Source organism: Molothrus ater, chromosome 9 (genome assembly GCF_012460135.2).
Source record: "Molothrus ater isolate BHLD 08-10-18 breed brown headed cowbird chromosome 9, BPBGC_Mater_1.1, whole genome shotgun sequence".
Classification (NCBI taxonomy): Eukaryota; Metazoa; Chordata; class Aves; order Passeriformes; family Icteridae; genus Molothrus; species Molothrus ater.
Window position 1 is genome coordinate 13107479 of NC_050486.2, and position 20294 is coordinate 13127772.

At 35.9% G+C, this 20294-nt stretch overlaps 1 protein-coding gene across 3 annotated transcripts in view; it reads left to right on the top strand.

Annotated features, from left to right (window-relative positions):
- The window catches only part of DPYD (dihydropyrimidine dehydrogenase), a 332287-nt gene that overhangs the window by 109870 nt on the left and 202123 nt on the right, over positions 1-20294 (top strand). For all 3 annotated transcript variants that reach the window (XR_004980615.2, XM_036387649.2, XM_036387650.1), the window contains exons 7-8: positions 3580-3661; positions 6071-6158. Coding sequence is in view for 2 of the 3 variants with exons in the window: in XM_036387649.2 (XP_036243542.1) it covers positions 3580-3661; positions 6071-6158 (170 nt within the window). In the remaining variant the exon portion in view is untranslated. The remainder of the gene's footprint in view (positions 1-3579; positions 3662-6070; positions 6159-20294) is intronic.

The following is a 20294-nucleotide window of genomic DNA, read 5'->3' on the forward strand; positions in this document are numbered from 1 at the left end:
GGTGCAATTGTTATGATCAAATTAACATATTAGAAAATCATGTCAGGAACCATTTTCCCTTATCCTTAAAACAAGATTAAGTCCCTGTATCCCTAGTGAAAGAATGTTTCAAATGCTTTAGATAGTAATTTCATGGAGAGTTTTTGTTTTAGCATGCTTTCCTGGACTACCTTGTGTAAATAAAGGTGACAGTGGCAATCAGCCATCAGTGGATCTGCTTTAGCAGACCATACCATATGGGTGAAATAAACCCCCTGCAAGTCAACCTTCAAAAAGTTACAAATACATAAAAGAAGGTACGTTTTCAGTTTTCCTCTGTGGTAAACCCTTGGCTAGTATTTGCATGTTGTCAGTCCTCTACACTAGAAAATTAATTTTTGCCACTGCAGTAATGGCTGTGATCAAATCTAGTAGGTTTTTTGGAATCCCTGTGTATGAGATAATTCAGACACTAACTAGTGGATACCAAGCCATTCAAAATCAAAATTAAATTCTGCAATGTAAGATGTGCAAGAGTACAAAATGCACTCACACAATGTGTTTAAAAAATAAAAAGTATAATGAAACAGAGAGAGAAAGAAGGGTGATGCACTTACATTTCTTAATGCAGCATCACTGAGATCAATAGAGTTGACGCGGTTAATGAAATTGATCCATAATGTCATAATGTCAAATACTTATTCAGTGCTCTGCAAGAAAGAGAATCAGTTCTGGAGAAGTTGAACCGATTACTTGCGTTTTTCCCAGTGAGGTTCAGAATTGTTCTACCTAATTACCAAGGTGTTAATCCATAGGCATTTAACTGTGAAGCTGTTTCACTTGAACTATTTACCATAGAGGATTGCAAATTTAGTATGTGAAATACCTATTTACCTGTTCAGTAGCACATGTTGTCATAAATGCCAGATTAAAATCAGTTTTGTTACTGTAAAGCAGTCAGAATTAGTAAGAGGTTTTTAACAAAAAGGCTCTTTTCGGTGACAGGTTGGACTCAGGCTGGACTTGGCAATACAATGCAGGACTTCCTGCAGCTGCTTCAGTGCTGTAGTACAATGCTACAGTTGCTTAGTACATGCTTGTGTATTTTAAGCAGTGTGGTCTTAAGTTCTTTGTGGTTTAACTTGAATTTAAAATACTGTTTTGCCTGTTGTTTCTCCTAATGCAAAAAGCCTTACACAGAGTTTTGCCTGTTCTCTTAGTATCTTTAATGGTTGAGGAGTGTATTTTTAAATGTATTTCTTTCTTTTGAGTCTTAACATGTATTAATCAAGGTCAAATTTGACTTCCATTCACTCTAGAAATGCTCATGTGTGGTTTAAGGGCATCAATTCCTTTTGTCCTTACTTTAATCTTGAAACAGGAGGGGGGCTGGCCTGTGGCAGCAGTCATCCATTATTGCATTTCTAAGTCTTTGCAACATGTCTTTTAACAAATTTAGGTTATTGATGAGCGTGTTTTCAAGGCTTCATAAACTATTGCAAATTGCTAAGAAGACCAAATCAATTTTGTATTTGGATTCAGCTGTTTATAATGGCAGTGTTTTTGCCTGTCCTAAAGTTTTTTCCCATTGTTTTTAATTAGGATATTTCTTGCATCATAGCTAATTTTCATAATATTGTGACACTAGAAAGGTGTGTAGTGATTGCAATTCCTGTGGTGGGATATTTAAATATAACATAAATCCATGCTTCTCTGAACGTGTCTGGATTTTTCATATTTATGGGTGGGTTTTCCTACATTTCACCAATTGTGTAAAATTTATGCTTTATAGTAGAGTAGGCATGAGCACACCATGCTCTTGCTTAGAGACCATAAACAAGCTTTACTACTTTTGCTCCTATCTGCCCCACTGCTTTATAATGTATCAAAGTATTTCTCTCCCTAGGCCAAAGAATTGTCCCTTGAGCAGCAGTAATTTGAGGTCTCTGAGAAACACCAAGCACCTCTGACTTGGGTCAAATTTGAGGCTGACGTGAATTTGTGGGACACTTTGCATCCACTGCATCCCTCCTCCGTCTCTGCCCCATTTCCTTTTCCCCTCTGTCTCTCCATTGCAGAGTCAGAGACCTGCTGCTGCTGAAAGAAATTGCATCAAAATTATTGATGTATAGGTGACTTTCATAAAAAGCCTATTTTCACAGTTAATGTGCATGCATGTGGGTATACCTCACAGCATAAAACGAAGTGTTTAATAAGAGCAAAAAAAAAAGTGTTTACAAATTCCAGCAGTGATGTAACAGCCAGTGGTGTTCTGGGAGCATGTTGTGGAGACATCATAGGTGGCCTGGAAAATAGAACTTTCCTCTTTTTTGATTAGATTTCTTTATTGAATCTCTGTTGCAGAATCATATTGATACATTAGTTTCTGCCTCAGACACCTTTATTTAGCATGACCTGTGAAAGTTGTATTGACACATTCATTATATCTGATATTTACAACACTTCTCATTGCACACTGGTCAAGAAAGGTGTAAAAACGGCAGTATTAGAAATAAGGAAGAACACCAGTTTCTTATCAATATAATTGAAGTTGATGCAGCTTAAAAGAAATAAAACTCTTCTGGCCTGTCAAAGTTAGATGCTAAAGATGTGTGGTCAATATCAATATGTAAAATAAGCTGGAGTGAATCTCTTGTGCCTCTGCTTTGTTATGGATATTACAGATTCATTAATTTGAAAACAGATTAGACCGTTTGAAGCTTAGAAGTATCTGGGGAGAAGCCTTTACTTTTCTGCATATTTAGGTTTTTATCTTCATTGAACAAAAGTATCTAAAATATAACTTCACTGTTTATCTGCAACATGTTTTACAGTAGGAATTTAGAACTGGTCTATATAGATGTAATTCCACTGGAGATAAATATATATTTATTTTAGATCTGTATCAGTAGATATAAACTGAGATTCTATACTGGCACTGCAGTTTTTCCCTTCTGTGATTCTGGGAACTTGAAGATGTCATTCTTAATCTTCCCCAGGAGGAAAAAATGCCGGTTAATAAACATTATGTCAAAAAACAGACACGAAATCAACAACTGATAAAATGTTTGTCCATCCTGAAAAATAATTTAAAATTATGAAGTAGAAATGGAGGTACAGTTTTAAATACCCTAGCTCAAAATAGCATATGTACCACTTTTAAAAAATTGTATGGGAAATTTGATACTGTAGTATTAGATAGCTTAATGAAAGATTGCTATGTCACTTTGCTTTCAGTAGCCTTGAGGTCTTTTTTTAAATGGGTATCCTAAGCTTAGTGTTAATGTATTCTGGTGAACAAAAGGAATGGAGCTGAAGTCCTTTAGAATTCAAACATAACATATGTTAATTAGTCACCTACAAGAGTGGGCAGTGTTGGCCTCAAGGTACTGCCTTTCTGGCCTATATTTTTAGCATTGGTGGATGAATAATGCTTTTTTTTTGCTCTAAAAATTAAAAAAAGTCAAGAGTCACACTTCAACACATTTCCGTTCACATATGTCAAAATTAACTAAGGTATATCATAAGTATTTTAGCAAATAATAATAAATTTTAAACTAATATTTTCCTAATAGTTACAAGCATTTTTTTTTGTTTTAGTACGTCTGAAATCCCCCAGTTCCGTTTGCCATATGATGTAGTGAATTTTGAAGCCGAGCTTATGAAGGATCTTGGAGTGAAGGTAATGAAAAATATGTCCTGCCTATGTATAGCTCAAAAAAAAAAAAAGAACAAGAACTGTGCCAAAGATTAACAGCAAAATGTCATGCACATTAGTAAAGAACGATTAAAAGCTATGCTAGACAGAGGCAGGAAGATGCTTCCTCTTGCTCAGGGCATTTGTCTGTCTCCTGTCTGAATGCCACTAGTTTGGAAAAGGGCAATCAATAGTTCTCATCTGGAATGCCTGCATGTGATTAATTGTCTGTAAGAAACAAATTCCTAAATTGCTTTAGGGGTTCAATGTAGCTATTGGAATGATTTGATTTTTTTCAATCAAGTTTTTTTCATGCAAGTTTGGCACTACTTAAACCATTCATATTTGATATTTCTTTTATTCCTTCTCCCTGAGTTTTTTTTCCTAATGGGTTATCATATAGTCTTGCATCCAAGTTAATCTTATAATAAAATGCATCAAATTAAAGTGTTAACATGATCATCTGTTACAAAAAATAACAATCTATTCAACTTCTTGGAAAGCAATAGTTATGCATTATTCTGTTAAATATTCTGTGTGTTGTTTATAGATAATGGGAACAGCGATTTATTGTAATTTAGGACTTGAGCTGACGATTTAGATAGTATTTAAAATTGTTGCACATTTTAATAGAAGTTACAAATGTACCACTGGATCAAATTTTTGAGTACCAGGAGAGATAGTTTATGTTAAACACATTACTAAAGCCTTCTGTGAAGCAAGAAATTCTTGGATTAAATTCTTTCATGTTGATTCTTTTTGTAAAAGCAGTAGACTTTGGTCATAAGACCTGAGTAAAAACATTGTCCTGCCTGGGTTTTTTTAAAAATGCTAGTAAGATGCAAGATAAGGTTTTAAGTGCTACAGGTCTGTTTTTCTACTTTAAAGTTCCCTTTGCAACCCTCAAAAAGACTGACAGAATGGTGGTTTAGTTAGGGATGGTGTTAAACAGAGCACTGAGACACCTTTAGACAAAACTGCTGGGCATAGACTCCTGGGACTCCTCTGCCAGCCTCAGTTCCCAGGGCCTCTGTGTTATGACAAGGTCTCCAGAATGGACTGATAGAGCCACCACGTCATCCTGACCTGCAAGTCCTCTGTGCTTCTGGAGGGCAGCAGAGAATCTCAATGTAAATTTGTTTCAAAGCTCTGCCACTGGTTTGCAATTGACCCTTTGGCAAGTTGGTTAAATAAGTACCTTAGCTTTATGCCTCTATAAGCTGGAAATATTTTCTGGTGTTTACTTAAAGCATTTCAAATCTGTGGTGGAAAGTGCTGCGTTGTGTAAATGCTCAGTAGTGCTGTTTATTCAAGTAATTCCACTGAAATTAGTAAGAATTAGTCAGCTGGATAAGGATTACAGAGCTAGGCCCTAGAAGTATTATGAATCCTTACATGAAATAGTATTGCTATTTAAATTCCTTCATTAGGTTTTCATAACACAGGTACACAACAGGATAAAAAAATGTAATGACAATTTATGGAATGTCTTTTGTTGCAAGTGAGGATGGAGTCTGTATTCTCATAAGGATTGCAATAGTACATGACTTTTCACCTCTGATAAAATTTATACTAAATCTCCAAAGACAAAGTAAGTCAGTGTTTTAAGTAGTGTAAATTGTATTTTACCTCTGCCTTTTTTCCCCACCGACCTGAAAAGTATACTAAATAAAATATAGGCAGATTGAATAACAAACAAGATACACAGTGACTTGAAGGCTAAACTGTTAAGATCACAAAGTAGAGAGCTTACACAACAGCACTGCATTTTGTGAAGTAAAATCACATGTGATATAAAAAAACCTGAGGGAAAACATTCAGGTTCAGAGAATCTAAGATGTGGAGATAAAAACACACATACCTATGTCAAGAAGTATGAAATATCAGAAGAGGAATCACACACGCTTTTTGTGCTCAAAGGCCTTGGGGTTAGGAGTGATGAACAAAAGGTGTGTGTATCTCCAGTTGCATGACCTCTGCACAGGCACTGCCATCCTTGGTTTCCTGAGCACACAGAGAGCCCCATTCCTTGTCTCACACTTACAGCTCCTCTAGGTGCTCAGCCTGGGCAGTGGCTGCTCAGAGCAGGATTAGTGGTGGAGAATAGCTCCAGAAAAAAAATTGCAGCTTTTGCTTCTGGAAGCAAAAAGCAATTGATAAGAAACAAGTGTAGATTATAGGTGTGTTTTGATTTCTGGGAGTTATTTCTTTCAATAAATGAACATCATTACTGCACTATGGACACGGTTTCTTGTCTAAATTAGAATTAACAATTGCAAGTCTAAATCAAAACTTATGTCATGCATAATTTTGAAAACCTTTGTCAGTTTACCATGTGAATGTGCTGCTTCATTGTAATTGCAATTTTTACCGAACCATCTTTAATTGTTTCAGATAATTTTTAGGAAAGGCCTTGCAGTGGATGGAATGACACTCCATACCCTGAAAGAAGATGGCTATAAAGCAGTCTTTATTGGAATAGGTAAGAGCTCATGGTCCCATGCTTTGTCATACTGAAATTGAAGGACTGCCTAGGAATAAACTGAAATTTGTATCTTTGTTAATAACATGATAGGAGAAAGCTTTAATTTGGTGCATTATGGAAGTATGGAGTATAAGAAAAATTTTAAAATCAGGAAGCTAAAATTAGTGGCCTTAATAGGATTACTAAAATTTTCAGATTTATGTTACAGATCTTTAAGTAATATGTGAATGTAGCTGAACGGGTTGATTTATTGTTTGTTTAGATAGTTTAAAATGGATGAACTAAAAATTTGCTTGTAATTAATTGCCATATTGGCCTAGAGCGATACACAAGTTTAGTTTTCAATTTTGTGAACAGCTTACTACGCCCACACAATTACTGAGTCTATATGTAAGCCAGTGATATCATGCTTGGTTGCTTTTTTTCTTTCATCCATTTAAAATGTGCCACATCCTTCAGCTAGACTGTAGTGAAATGTACTTATGGAGTGGGTTAACAAAATAAGCTGATTTTGACTTGTACAAAACTGGCATCATAGGTCTGTCTTCTCTCATATACTAGAGAAGTCCTGCACCTCTCTGCTGCTTGAATCATCGCTTCTTTTTAATGTTAGATTAGAATTATTATCCATTTACAATTATTTTGAAGTACAGCTGGACCCATTGCTGCCATATGATAGGCATGTTGAGCAGGCATTGTCTACAGTTGGTATGAGGCTTAATGCTCTTTATTGATCTAGACGTTGCCTAAGTGAACATAATAGGAAACAAGTTGGCCAACTGTTCCTCCTTCCTATTATTGATTACAGAGATGTAATTCTTAGTACAATGACAACTGTTGTTTACCATCTGGTTATGCAGTATAATCAGCTTTGCAGGTCTATTCTGTTGTGTAATGATAGCACCGAGTGTTGTGATTTAAGTAATCCTAAATCCTCACATTGTTAGGGAACTTCCACGTAAAGGAATTCTGATGTATCATATTTAGATGTAATTGTATACGAAGAAAGTGGTGTGACTTATGTTTTTTATTGTTTTCCTCTGTGTCTTTCAAACCACATTGCACAATCTCACCAATGAGGAATTAATTCATGAGCATTTGTTTTCTGTGAGTCTAGCACTTAGGAAACAATTTTCAGACATTTTTTTTTAACATCAGCATCGTTCCTCGCATTTCTGACTCAGAAGCTTAGAATAACAGTTCAGTTTAGTGTCAGCAAAAGTGACCACTGAGCACTTCACATAGAATTGGAGTGTTTGGTTTATGTATCTGGGTTTATTTTCTGACCTTAATAAAGCTATGCTAATATAAAATATTTTTGGTTAGAAATATATTTTTATATATGTATATACCTACAGAGAACATTTTTCCATACAGATATTAGGTAAAGGGACACAGCCAGAGTTTTAATAAACAAGACAAGGTATCTGAAGCATAATTCTCCTGTAAAGCATGTGTTCATTGATTGTACTAGGAAACAGAGTGTATAAATGCTAATGAAGGATTATGTGTACCTGCAAAGTTTTGTTATTGGACACTATCTTGCATTTATGATGCCCTTTCTGTACCCCTTGTCTGCCTGTCATCTCACTTTTGCAGTACTGTGTAAGCCACTGGACAGTAAAGTGGCCTTGCATACTGGCAGAAAGAGGGGGGGGACGTGCTGAGGGGTTGCATATTTGTGGAGTTAACAGTATTAATGCAATAGAGCATTTATAAGCTATCAGTAACAGCCATTTCTCCATAATGAGTCTGAACTGCATTTCTTTTTGTGTTCTTTGCCTACTGAACAAACATATTCAAAGAAATACCACATTTGAACATTACTCTGAATCATAGGGGTAAAATAATTATGGAGCTACTTACATAAAATGGAAGATTTATTTTTTGTTGTAATTTGCTTCAGAATGAATTTGTACCTTGATGGAAAAGAAATATGGTAGTTTGAAATTTTCCTTGTTAGTGGAAAAAAGAAGTAAATGAGCCTGTAAAAGAAAATGAAATCCCTGATAGTATGAGTACAGTGTGAGAGGACTTTTTCACAGCAATGTGAATTTTTGAAGAGTACACCTTTAGTCTTGCAAATGAGTTGGAATTCAAGATTCACTCAGTTGGGATTGTACAAAAGTCCATGTGTGATTCATGAAACAGAAGATCACTTGTAAATAACCAGCTACCTGAGGGCAGGTGGAGTTGCAAAGGGAACTTTGAAAACTGTTTTTCACACAGTTATGCATCAGGGAAAATCTGTTGCCTGTGGGAATATTGTGTGTGGTAGGGAAAGTGCCCTCCACTGCGGGTTCTGCCGATGGTGAAACACAGTGAATGAGGTTTGAGCATTCTAGCCCGTGACCATGTTGAAGAGAAATGAACAGCAAAGGCTTTTGGTGAGAGCTGTTTGGACAGGTGTTAAAAGCGTGCCCTAATCAGCTGTTGGCAGTATTTCTGACAAGAGAGGTAAAGAATTCCTAAGTTCACAGAAGGATACAGGTTAACAGACTTATTTGAAATGAATAGTAACAAAAGAGTGTGCTTTGCTTCAATTCTTTGCTTACTGAAGCATTGAGGCTACAATGGTTTATCTTAAGGGGAAAGATGCTCTCCAGCAGCCAGTAGGTCTGTGATATTTAGTCACTGGCTCAAAGTTGAGAAAAATACCTTGTACTAGACTTGAAAACAAGCAGGTGGCCAGTATATGTCACCAATATTGCACAACCTCTGGGGTCTCAGTGTGAGTCACACCTTGCCTCCATCTTACCTTTCCCAATTAGCCTGTGAAGACTGATGTGAAATTTGGGGTTATGAAGGCCTATGTTGAACTAGGAAAGACTAAATCCTAGAAAAAGCTTTCATAGTTACCTGGATAAGCAGTAAGGATCCAGCTGGGCAATGGGAATTTAAGAAATACACCATGCTTCTGGTTTTCTCCAGCAGTCACAGTTTCAGATTACAGCCAACACAAGTATTAGGGGATAGTCCATGAATCTCAGTTTCTTACATCAGAATTAATAATAGACAATGGTATGCGTGATAATTTTTAAAGGAACAAAAGGTAGCAGCTAAACAATATTCTTGGAGTCTCTACTGTGGTTTTTTAATGGTTTTTTTCATTGTCATTTAAGTAGGTGCTATTTCTAAACTTATTTCATTGGGCAATTAAAAGTGTTAATTAAGACTTAGAGATGAAAAATTAGTCCTTAAAGTTTTCATCTTAGAATTGCAATTCTCTTCAGTTACAAAACTTTTGGCTTTGTTTTTTTACTCACAAACATTAATTAATAGGAATTAAGTCTCCCAATTAAACTGTCAAAGTTTTTAAACCAACCTCTAAAAGTAAGCATAGTAAAAAAAAAATCCTATCCTGTTCTGATTTGAAAGATTACTCAATGTACTCTGCCTTGAATCAGCTCTGCTTTTGATAAGAAGGGTTTGTGAAGAATTTGTGACTGAACTGACAAATCAGTTTGAAAATTTTGCTTTAAAAAAAAAAGTCTTGCATCAGTTGCTGCCTTCTGTAAACACCGTAGAGACTCAGGGCAACAGAGAATAAGCATGCTGAGAGCAAAAGGAGAAATCAATGGAGGGGTGAGGGGCTAGAGGAGAGAGCACAGAGACAGCAGAGGAAGGCAGCCAGGGGTATCCTGCGGGGAGCAGAGCAGTCTGAACGCTTTGTGTTACTGTGGCTCTTCATGGCTTTTCAGAGGGGAATATGATTTTTACCAATAAGAAAATCCAAAACAAAACACGTGTATGTGTCTCTCATGGCTATCTGAGCAAATGCAGAAATACCAGGCTTTTATTCCTCAACTTTCTAGAAGTTCAGCTGCCTTCTTTGGAAAACAGGATTCTGTTATTCTGTCTTTTAAGACTCCACAAAGCATTTCAAATCCTTTTTGAAAGAGAAAATACATAGGAGTTTCTTTGTAGAACTACTTAATTGAATAAAAATGAATGAACTAAATATTTAAAGGACATTCTTCATGTGACATTCAAATGACTACATGGAAATGCTATCACCATAAACATATTTTCTGCAGACTTTTGCACAAACCTCTAGCCTTATTCTCTAATATTTTCTCACAACATTTACATTCTCCTTAGAGAATATCAGATAAAAATATACCCTGAAATATTGTTTTATTTGGCGACCTTTTAAGAAAAATCCAAAGCTCCCATTCCCAGAAATTGCTTAAACACTTTAACTTCAGTGTTTGTAGATTTAAACTTGCAGCACTAAGTTTCTACTTAACTTCTCATTGAGTAATGAAGATTGCTTGTTTATTCCTCCATCTTGTGCTTCTGAATTGCTGTGAAGTTAGTTTTATTGTATATAGTATTCAGAGGTCTATAAAATACTGTGAAATGGTGGGTTAGGTGAGTGTACCAAGTAAATCTAAGCAGATTGTTGTTTGAATGTATTCTAAATAGCATATCCTGCTTACAAGGGTTAAAACTGTACATAAAAAAAAAAAGAAAATACATGAAACACCTTGTGGAGTGAACCTTTTGTCATAATTGCAGTAATTCATAGTTAATTAACATCACATTCAAACAATGACATAATAAGATCATGTCATTGATTGGAGTGAAATTACACACACAGAAAAAAAAGGATTTTAAAGTGCAAGCATTAATGTACCTTGTTTTAAAAAAAAACCTGTGAGATTGATTTACTCTCTCTTCCCAAAAAGTAAGTAATCTCCTCATGCCTGTTATTATCTTCTGATTAACTATGCAGTGCCACCTGGTGTGCAGATGGGAGGACTATTACACATCAAGAGCTCTGTTCACACCCACCCACACAGATATAAACCTACATGGCAAAAAGTGAACAGATGTTCATTTTGCTTGTGCTATAGGAAAAAATTGTGCATCGTACTCCTGATTCATAAACTAAATTTGGAGGACATGAAATCTGCATATGGGGCCCGTAGGCCCATGGCCAGCACAGACATTTATGGAGGAAATATGTCATGTTCAAAATAGCTCTCATTTCAGGTTGTGAACAGACTTTTATTTGCTTGCTTCTCTGGTTTTGGTTTACCTTGAATTTCTGAGTTTTCTTTTTCTTTTCGTCTGCAATTTCACTTGCCTACTGCAAAGGAGGAGTTTAGAGACAAAGTTATTTGAAAATATATCAGGGATTTATCTGTTAGTTGGTTGCTTTTCCGAGTTGATTTGTGTTTCTTGGTGTTTGTGATGTTGTGGGAGGCTGTTAGGCCCTTGGTGAAGAGCTGTTTGTCTCAGTGGTAATGTAGCAAGTCATGTAAATGGCAGTGCACCTTGGTGAATGATAGAGCTTTAGGACAGGCGTTGTGCAGCCTTAGGCTCTTAGGATCACCAGCTGTGTTGTTGGAGGTTTTTTCTATCGCTTTGTATTATTTTATAATTTCATAAATATTTTGACACTTTATAGATTATATAGGTTTTGCTGCAAGGAAGCCAAAGCCTAAAGACAGACAGATGAAAGACAACAACTAAGGGAAGAAAATAATACCTTGGAAGGTCATGCAGGAAAGAATGATGTTGTTGGAAACATGATCAGCTAGCTACTTAAAATAAACATGTGCCTGGCATAGTTTCTGGGTTTATTTCATTGCTCCTTGTAGACAAGGGAGATGACTGTATCAGAATCTTGCAAACTTTAAGTGCGTTTCACCAAGGATTTTAAATGGTGACAACAATGCCCTTTTAAGCATTGGTATCCATATACAGTTGAAGATATTAAAGGCTACACAATTAGGGAAAACACTTGAAATTTTATTCTGTTATTGCAAGCTGACATATTCAAATTCATGTATCTGCAAAAAGTTGCGAGCCTTTGGTATTAGAAATAATGAGAATGAAATAATTGAGATGAATCATGAAGTCAGAGTACTTTGAAGAGTTTGAAGAACAGCAGTGGTGAAGAGCAGTGGCAGGATCTGGGCAAAGCTAATTCAAAATATTTCATAATTGCCTTACAGCCCCTAGACTAATATTAAAATTAAATTTTAAAAACATTTTTTAAATAAGGATTCTGTGAGAAGGCCAGTGATAGATGTGTTTGCACTTTGTACAAAACAGGATAAAAACTTCTCACTGAACTGCAGCTGCCTGAAGGGAAGTCCCAAGGAAGGTCTGTACAAGTCTGTGCATTCAAGTATAGGAGTTCTTTATAACCAGCCTCCTGGAGAGCCTTAAACTCATGGCTCACAGCTTGGAGAATAAATGCCTCCTTCTTTAACACTACATTTCTTGTTTCATGTCCCATGTGAATAATATTCTAAATGAATTATACAATGAGTTGGTTCTATATACAAAACTTGTTCATCTTTGTTATTGTCTGCTACTCTTTAATCTAAAAAGCATTGTTATTAAAAACCAAATACTTACATTAAGAAAGGAATTCTGTGAAAAAACCTGTTCTTACATGCTACGGCATGGAAGAATTTGAACTTGCTATTATTCCCAATGCAGCATCTTTCCTGGAGACCAACCATGTACATCAATCTGAGAATTTTTATGCTCGAGGCATTTTTGTCTACTATTGGCATTTGTAGTAAACTGTTATTTCAGATCTTTAGTTCCTCGGTACTGCTCTGGGTATTGGTGGAATATTCCTCTATAGACATCGGAAGCACCAGGCAGTTGAAAGCTTTTAGGGCTAAGATTCACAAAACAGCTTATTTATTATTAATAGTCCTAGGACACTTTCAAAAAATACTAATAAACTGCCCTTAGGCATCCTTATGATATTCATTTGTAAATTACACAGATTTTTCTGCTCTTCCTTACTTATCTTATCTTTCCTACCAAAACAGCTACTTAGCATAACAATCTATCCTGCGTATGTTTTACAAAACACTCTCCTGTATTTTTCCATGATGCTGGACAGTCTGCCTGAAGAACTGATAATTTAAATATAATAACAAAATTAGTTTGATTCTTATTGTTTTAAGAGTAGTATTTTTTTCATATTTTAGTGGATTATGTAACCTAACATTATTTAGCACTTTTTAAAATTCAAGCATATATTTTTAAGCATTTTTATGTTTGAGGTGTATAAAAACAGAAAAACAAAATTGTGATGTTATATTTTCCTATTTTGATGTTACACACTTGAATGCTTTACCCCTAAAGAAAAGACCTGTGCTTGCTTGCCTGTTGTTTCCAGAAGTTCACTCCATGATTCAGTTACTTTTATCTTTTAGATGTGCAAATATTAATTGTGCTGCCATCTTTTTACTTCCACATTAATATTCAGAGACAGAATGAGCAACCTCCTAAAGTGCAGTTTGTGAGTTGATCCATACCCTTTACTTCAGCTGAGCTCTCTGGTTTTTCTTGTAAGAAAAGTGTATGTGGTTCCGTATGGGTTTAATGTAATCAGACACTTTTTGAAATGTTGTTCTACCTAATAGTATAGGAGGACTGGCATAATACAAAATCTAAATAAGAGCTTTAGAAATTCGTTCCTTTCCTAAATCTTGTTTGCAAAAGGTAAAACACTGGTTAAAAACTTAAGCTTGGTGCATTTAATTTTTTTTAAATGTTTTTCACAAATAGAATATCTCAATCTCGCTTACTTAGTGCTAATTATTGGTGAGAAGATGACATGCAATTTTTTGTGTTAATGAATAAAGTTTTAAGCAGTCTTCCTGTGATATTTATGTCTCATAAATATAATGTTCCTGAATTCATATGCCTTTCACTGCCTGCTCAGCAACGGGTGTATTCCCTTGATGAATTCAATGGACAAAGTTAAGACAAAACTGTATTTTTTATGTGAATTTGTAGTACAACTTGAAAGAATTTTAGAGATTGCTTTAGGAGATCTTCTTGCTCTGCCACTTCTCTGCTTCATGAGAGTGGTGCCTTGGAAGCCACTGCTGGGCATGGGTAGGGCTCAGGGCTTCGATCTGACCCAGTGATCGTTTTGTGTTCTCAGTTCTCTGCCTCCCTTTTCATCATTGCTCAGGAGTCAGGCCTTTGTTGGTTTAGGAGCAGTTTGATACCATGAAAGGCAGTTACCTCATTTTGGGGGAAGACCCTGGTGGTGCTTGAAGCCAGTTTGATTCTTCATTTACCTTGGAGCACACGCACTAGTGATTCTGTTTCTGACTGGGATTCACAGTCTGAGGGCCTTCTGAGTCCTGTAATGGCCTGCAGTGGGTGCCCAAGGGCATCCCTCACCCCTCCTTCAAAGTCAACACATTAATTGGAAAGCTTTCCTCTTCCAGAAGCATTTGTAAGTGTATTGTCCAATGCAGTAGCCTCCATCGTCATGGGAAGGCACATCCTCTGCCCTTCGTTAGTTTAATGCCATGGACATTTTTATAGGGAGCAAATATCTGAGAAGAAAATGGTACATGTGCAATATAACAAGTAATCTTTAGCTAAGCTGTAGAAATGGTTATGCTGCTGTGTCTCTGCTTTTGCATATATGCTGGTTGTCCAGGCTTTTGGACCACTTGCTATGGTCATGATACTTGAAAGTTATTTCTTTACTATTCTAAGCTATACTTTTCAGATAGGCCTCTTATATCATTGCTTTTAGTATGAAATTTAAAATAACTATGCAAATGCATATATTTATGAATACAAAATGGAAGGTTAGGAGGCATACAAATATTTCTCTGGGTTTATGTGATATGTTGGTGTGTTCTATAGATTTGAGATCAACTTTGTCATTCCTTGTGCATAAAGTCACATAGATAGTTTTCTGGGTAATTTTTATAGTATCAAACCATATTCAAAATTTGACACTTGGTGACATCATAAGGTGTGAGGTACATGTAGTAATTAAGATTGACTTTTTGTACTGTTAGAGTTTTCAGTGTGTTAGTGCTAAATTTACTGTAAATTTTTTAATAAAAATTGTTTATAAGACTAAAGCACAGAAATAAGCACACTAAGTACTTAGAGTGTTTGGATAATGCTAATACAAATTACATGTTTATCTAACAGAGAAAATTATTTTCCAAATGTTGTTTTTGATGCTGTTTATTCTGGAAATCCTGGGCTATTGTTCCTTAATTTGTGCTAAAAATGTATTGAGCTGAATATGAACCATTAGAGAAAGGGAAAATGCATTCAATAGCTAGTGTGATAACTCAATATTCCCTCAAATGATCTTTGGTGATCAGTTTCATAGGAAGAAAAAGGAAGAAAAATAAGAATTGAAAGATCAGCAGATTTCAGCCAATTAATCTTTAATGTTAGTATTGTCACAGTATTGAAATGGTAGTCACCAAGTAGAAACTTGCAGTGTATTACTGCATTTCTAAGAGTTGTCAAGGTTTTGTTTGTTACTGTTCAGTTGATGTAATAGGAGATGGTGTAACTCACTTCAGATTTCATAGGATGGTTTTTGTTAGAAATTATTCTTTGTTTATTTGTGACCATTGATAAGAGATGTGTATTTGAGTGTGATGCATTTGTTTAAATAGATTCTAACACTTCAGTAGATAGTAGAATGTCAGTACCTGATTGTTATTTAAATTGAAAATCAATTATTAAGCATTATTAAAGATAATTTCTAAATAATACGATATTTATAACCTTTTCACTAATACATTGGATTTTTTTAAATGAGAACAGAACTATCTTCCAACGGAAACAGTTATTCTAATTTTATAAATAACCTATTGCTTAGTAGTTAGACATTGGAAATACCACAATTCATTATTTCAATATCTGAGTGACTTAGACATGATTTCATTTCTGTTTGTTGGTAAATACAGGCTTGATGGTTTTATTATGGCCCAGCACAAATCTTCTGTAGGTGAAAAATGATGGCCAAATTTTTATCTGTGAGAAATTTCTGACCCTGAGATTAGCTCAGTTGGTCGAGCATGGTGGTAATGATACCAAGTTTGTGGCCTGAAGCCCTTCCTGGGTCATTCACTTAAGAGTTGAACTTAATGTTTCTTGTGGGTCCCTTCCACTTCAGCGTGTTCTGTGATCTGGAAATATTTATATTTTGTTAAACTTTATCAAGTTAGATAAGAGTCTCTCCAAAAAAGAAAAAAGAAATGTTCTCTAAAAGACTTTACATACTTGGGCGACCACATAGCCTCTGTTTACTTTTTTATTGCTTGTCTCCTTACACTCGAAGTTTGAGTTCTTGACTGAATGAAGTCTCTTGCAGAAAGAAATTTGCAGTTAGAGGAGATAGAGTGATCATTCTGTGCATGAAGCATAAAGTACTTGGTTGTGGTCTCTGCACTAATCACTGGGGTAAAGTTCCTGCCTGTTTTCTTTCTGTAGTAGCTGCTTGATAAAAAAGCTTGGTGGAAATTTGCATGAAAAAAATTTCCTTCCTGCAGTAGACAGAATCTGAAGAAATCACCACTAATTGTTACAACCTATCCCTTCTTTGTGCACAGTTTTTTGTGAAAATACCAAAAAAACTAAGTAAAGAAAGTTCTGAAATGTTAGCACTCTTTAAATTGTTTGGGACATAAGAGTCTTAATACAACCTCTACATTGATGAGTTGGGTTCTTATTTTTCAGATGCAAATATGGGCCTTTGCATGTGCTGAATGTGCCCTTTATTGTATTGAGGCATAGAAAATACACATCGTAGCTGAGTCCCTTCTGTAGACCTGCCAAGAATGGAATATGTTTAATCAGCCTTAGAGGGTGAATAATCCTAGATACAAGTGTGGCATTCAACACTCATTCAGAAAGATGTAGAATATGCAAACAAAGTGTTTAGTTAAAGGAGAGTTGAGCGAATTGCTGCTGTGGCAGGAGATGGTAGTAGTTTTTCACCTGAAGCATGCTTATTGCCTTTAATTTTTCACTTGGTCAATAACAAAAATATGAATCATGTGCAGCACAATAGATTACTGGAAGGAAGCATTGTGGTGTGATGGTCTGCTGAGGGTTACACTTTTGGGCTCTGGCTATTGACATCCTGACTGAGTTAATTCTTCTCTAAAATCATGCTGGAAGATTGAAATGTTGCCCTAAAAGGACTGTGAAAAGGACTGTAAAATGCTGTGGGGAAGCCATACTGTTTCCTTGCTGGCAAATGTTCAGGCTGTTTCTTGAAGCTGTAGAAATCTTCATTCCTAAGCACTTGCAGTTGTGTGGTTCACCCAATTTCATTTCTATTCCAGCATTTTGAAAAATATGTGTAACAACCAATAGAGCAGATGAAATAATGCAGATTTTATTCGGCATTATTGGCATGAATCCAGTAATATATCAATGATCACAAGGAAGTTGAAATTTTCAATCAGATAACTTCTTACTCACATTGAAACATTTTCTTAGGTTTTTCCCCACCAGGATTATGCTGGTAATGATGTATTGTATCCTACATACTGTTTTCTGAAATGAAATTTTAATAATTTATCAAAAATGAAATGTATCTTGCATAGTGCCTTTCAGATATGCAATGATCTAGAACAGAAATAGTTTGCTTACATGGTTATATTTTACTTAGGTGCTGGGAAAGAGCTTTGAAGACAATTTGATTTCATTTGTGTTGCCAATTTGAAGAGCTGCCTGACTTTGTTTCCTTTGGTTCTTAAAGAAAAAATGCTTCTGCTTGTATAACACCCCTTCAAAAACTCCATGTAGTAGTAGGATCTGCCATGCAGTAGGTGTTTCTAATAAGCGTGCAGCAGAAGAAGGGTCAGGGACTAACCAGTGAATAAAAGTCAAAACTCAAAATGAGGTGCCTTTCCTGTTTAGCACTGGGCAGTGATAGATACTGATAATGTTTGATTAATGAGCAGCAGACTTGCACTGGGTGAAAACATCTGTAAGAAATGATTTATTATTTCAAAGGTATTGGAAGCTTACTGTATCTTGTAGATTCAACTGTGTGTGCCTGAATAAAATAAATGAGATGCAACATGTGAAAAATGAAAACACATTACTTGTAAAGGATATGTCACAAGCAGGGTATTTTTGTTCAAGTACACTTTGTCACTTTGGGGATTTTTAATGTTGGTCTGAATACAAATCATTTAACTGGCTCATAAAATCAACCTAGTTGGAATTCTTGCATCTATCATTGAGACAGAAATGAGGGTTAAACTTAATATGCTGGAACATCCCTTAAATTTTTGCATTTGGCATCATACACAGCTGTTCCAAATGTCCATGTGAACAGAAAGAATTCTCCTAGCAATGTCATAGGAGTGAAAGAATGTAATGATGCAAATTTAACATTGAAATTAGAAAAATTAATTCATTTGTAGAGTCATTAAAAGATAGTGTCATTAAAGTTGATAAAGTTTCCTGTAAATACGTCTATGAACCAATGTCTGATTCTCTTCTCCCTCCTCAAGCTGTGTTTGAAAATGAACCATGACTTGTAGATGGAGATTTTACTTTTGTGTACTTGCAGTTTAGTCTTGTAGTTGCTGGGTAGTCTTTTGGCCTACCTTTGGTTTATAAAGTGACCTTATTCTGTGCTGTGTGTCAGTGGCTGTCGATCTGGTGTCAGCTCCCTTGGTTCTGTTCAGAGCTGCCATGGAGCTGGGAGCACAGGGAGCTAATGCTGGTGCAGACTCACACCGTCAAACTGCACTGTGTGTTCAGACAAGCTAAAGTGCCCTGACTCCAGGATTAGAGAAAACTGCCTTTTCTCTAGTTTTGGAAATAGGAAAGGTAGGGCAGTGGAAATGTAATCTGCTCTCTGAATTTCTCCTCTTTTGCTGGGTCAGTGACTGTGAAACACTTCTCTGTAGTGGGTAATGTTTGGAAATTCTGTTGATGCTGTTCCATAAATCTGCACCTATTATGTGTATATATCTTATCCACTTTCTTACTTTTCTGTTCTAATTCAGTAGACAGCTAAAATATTTTTCTTTTTGGGATTCATCACTGGTTATTTATATGTGTATAGATGCTAGTCAAAAAAATACATGTTTTTATGTTGTGCAAAAAAAGTATAACCTGATAAAGGTCTTAAAAAAGGTGTGTCAATTTTTGGTAAAATTGGATGATACGCTGCAATGTCCTTTGAACCTAAATTGACACTGATTTTTGTGTGTAATTTAGTACTGAATAGCAAATAACATTTTTAGTTTCTTAGGGTCAAAATTGTTTATCAGAAGTTTTGTTTAAGATCTATTTTGGTAGATTCTATTCATAGCATTTGATCTGTTCTTCATCTTGTTTTCATCTTACAGGGTCTGATATAGTGGGAGTTAAAGAATAGGAAAAAAATAATCTTTATCTTCGGTTCTTTCTCATATTATATCTGAAATAGAAAGAAAAGGAAATTAATCTTGTCCTTGGACTGTGCCTCCAGCCAGTTCCTTAGAGTCCTTGAGTAATGTCATAGCTTTGAGTTAGATGGTTCTCTTGTTCATGGAGAGGTTGCCTCATCCTCTCATCAGGCCCTAGAAGTTACTTTTTTTAAGATGTACTAGACAATTAAAGCTATTATGAAAGTGGAAGGCATCAGGTTTTACTGTCACTGGATTTCATGAAACAGAGCTCCAGCAGTGACAGCTCCCTCTCTTTAATGTGGAAGCCACAAATGGACTGCCTTAAAGGAGTGACCTTTCAACCTACGAACTGAGTGGAGTTAGAGCAGCTTGCCAACTATGAGGTCTTGGTAGCATCTCTGCAGCAGGTGCTAGCCTAGAGAACATATGGATCAACAGCTGGATACTAAGTCCTCTGAGCACTCTCAGGATCCTGACCCATTTGTATTTACAGAGGGAGAGGGGAAAAAAACCCCAGAATCCAAACCACCAAACCTAAAGAAGTGGATAAGTAGAATTTATAATGATGCTACATGGATGTTGCAATAATTTAGTCGAGAAGCCAGATTGAAAGTTCAGAAGAAAAAGCTGTCAAAAATGTTGTCAATGTGGTAATTTCTGCACTGAAAAATCTGGATCCCGATTCTTTGGTCAGGCAGCTAAGTCTATAAGCAGTGAAGCATGGAAGAGGTCAGATCTGCTGCAGGCCGATTTGCAGGTTTCTTTCGTAAAAAGTATGCAGAAAGCCAAGCATGATATTTTCTCCTTTCCATGTTGTCCACCAGTTTCACAAGAAAATCATAGTACCCCTATAGTTAACACATCTTTCAATGTCCTTCTTTGCTGTTTTGTTTAGTGATTACATGCAGCTTCTGAATTAAACTGGCTTGCATTTTAGATGACCTCTAAAATGCCA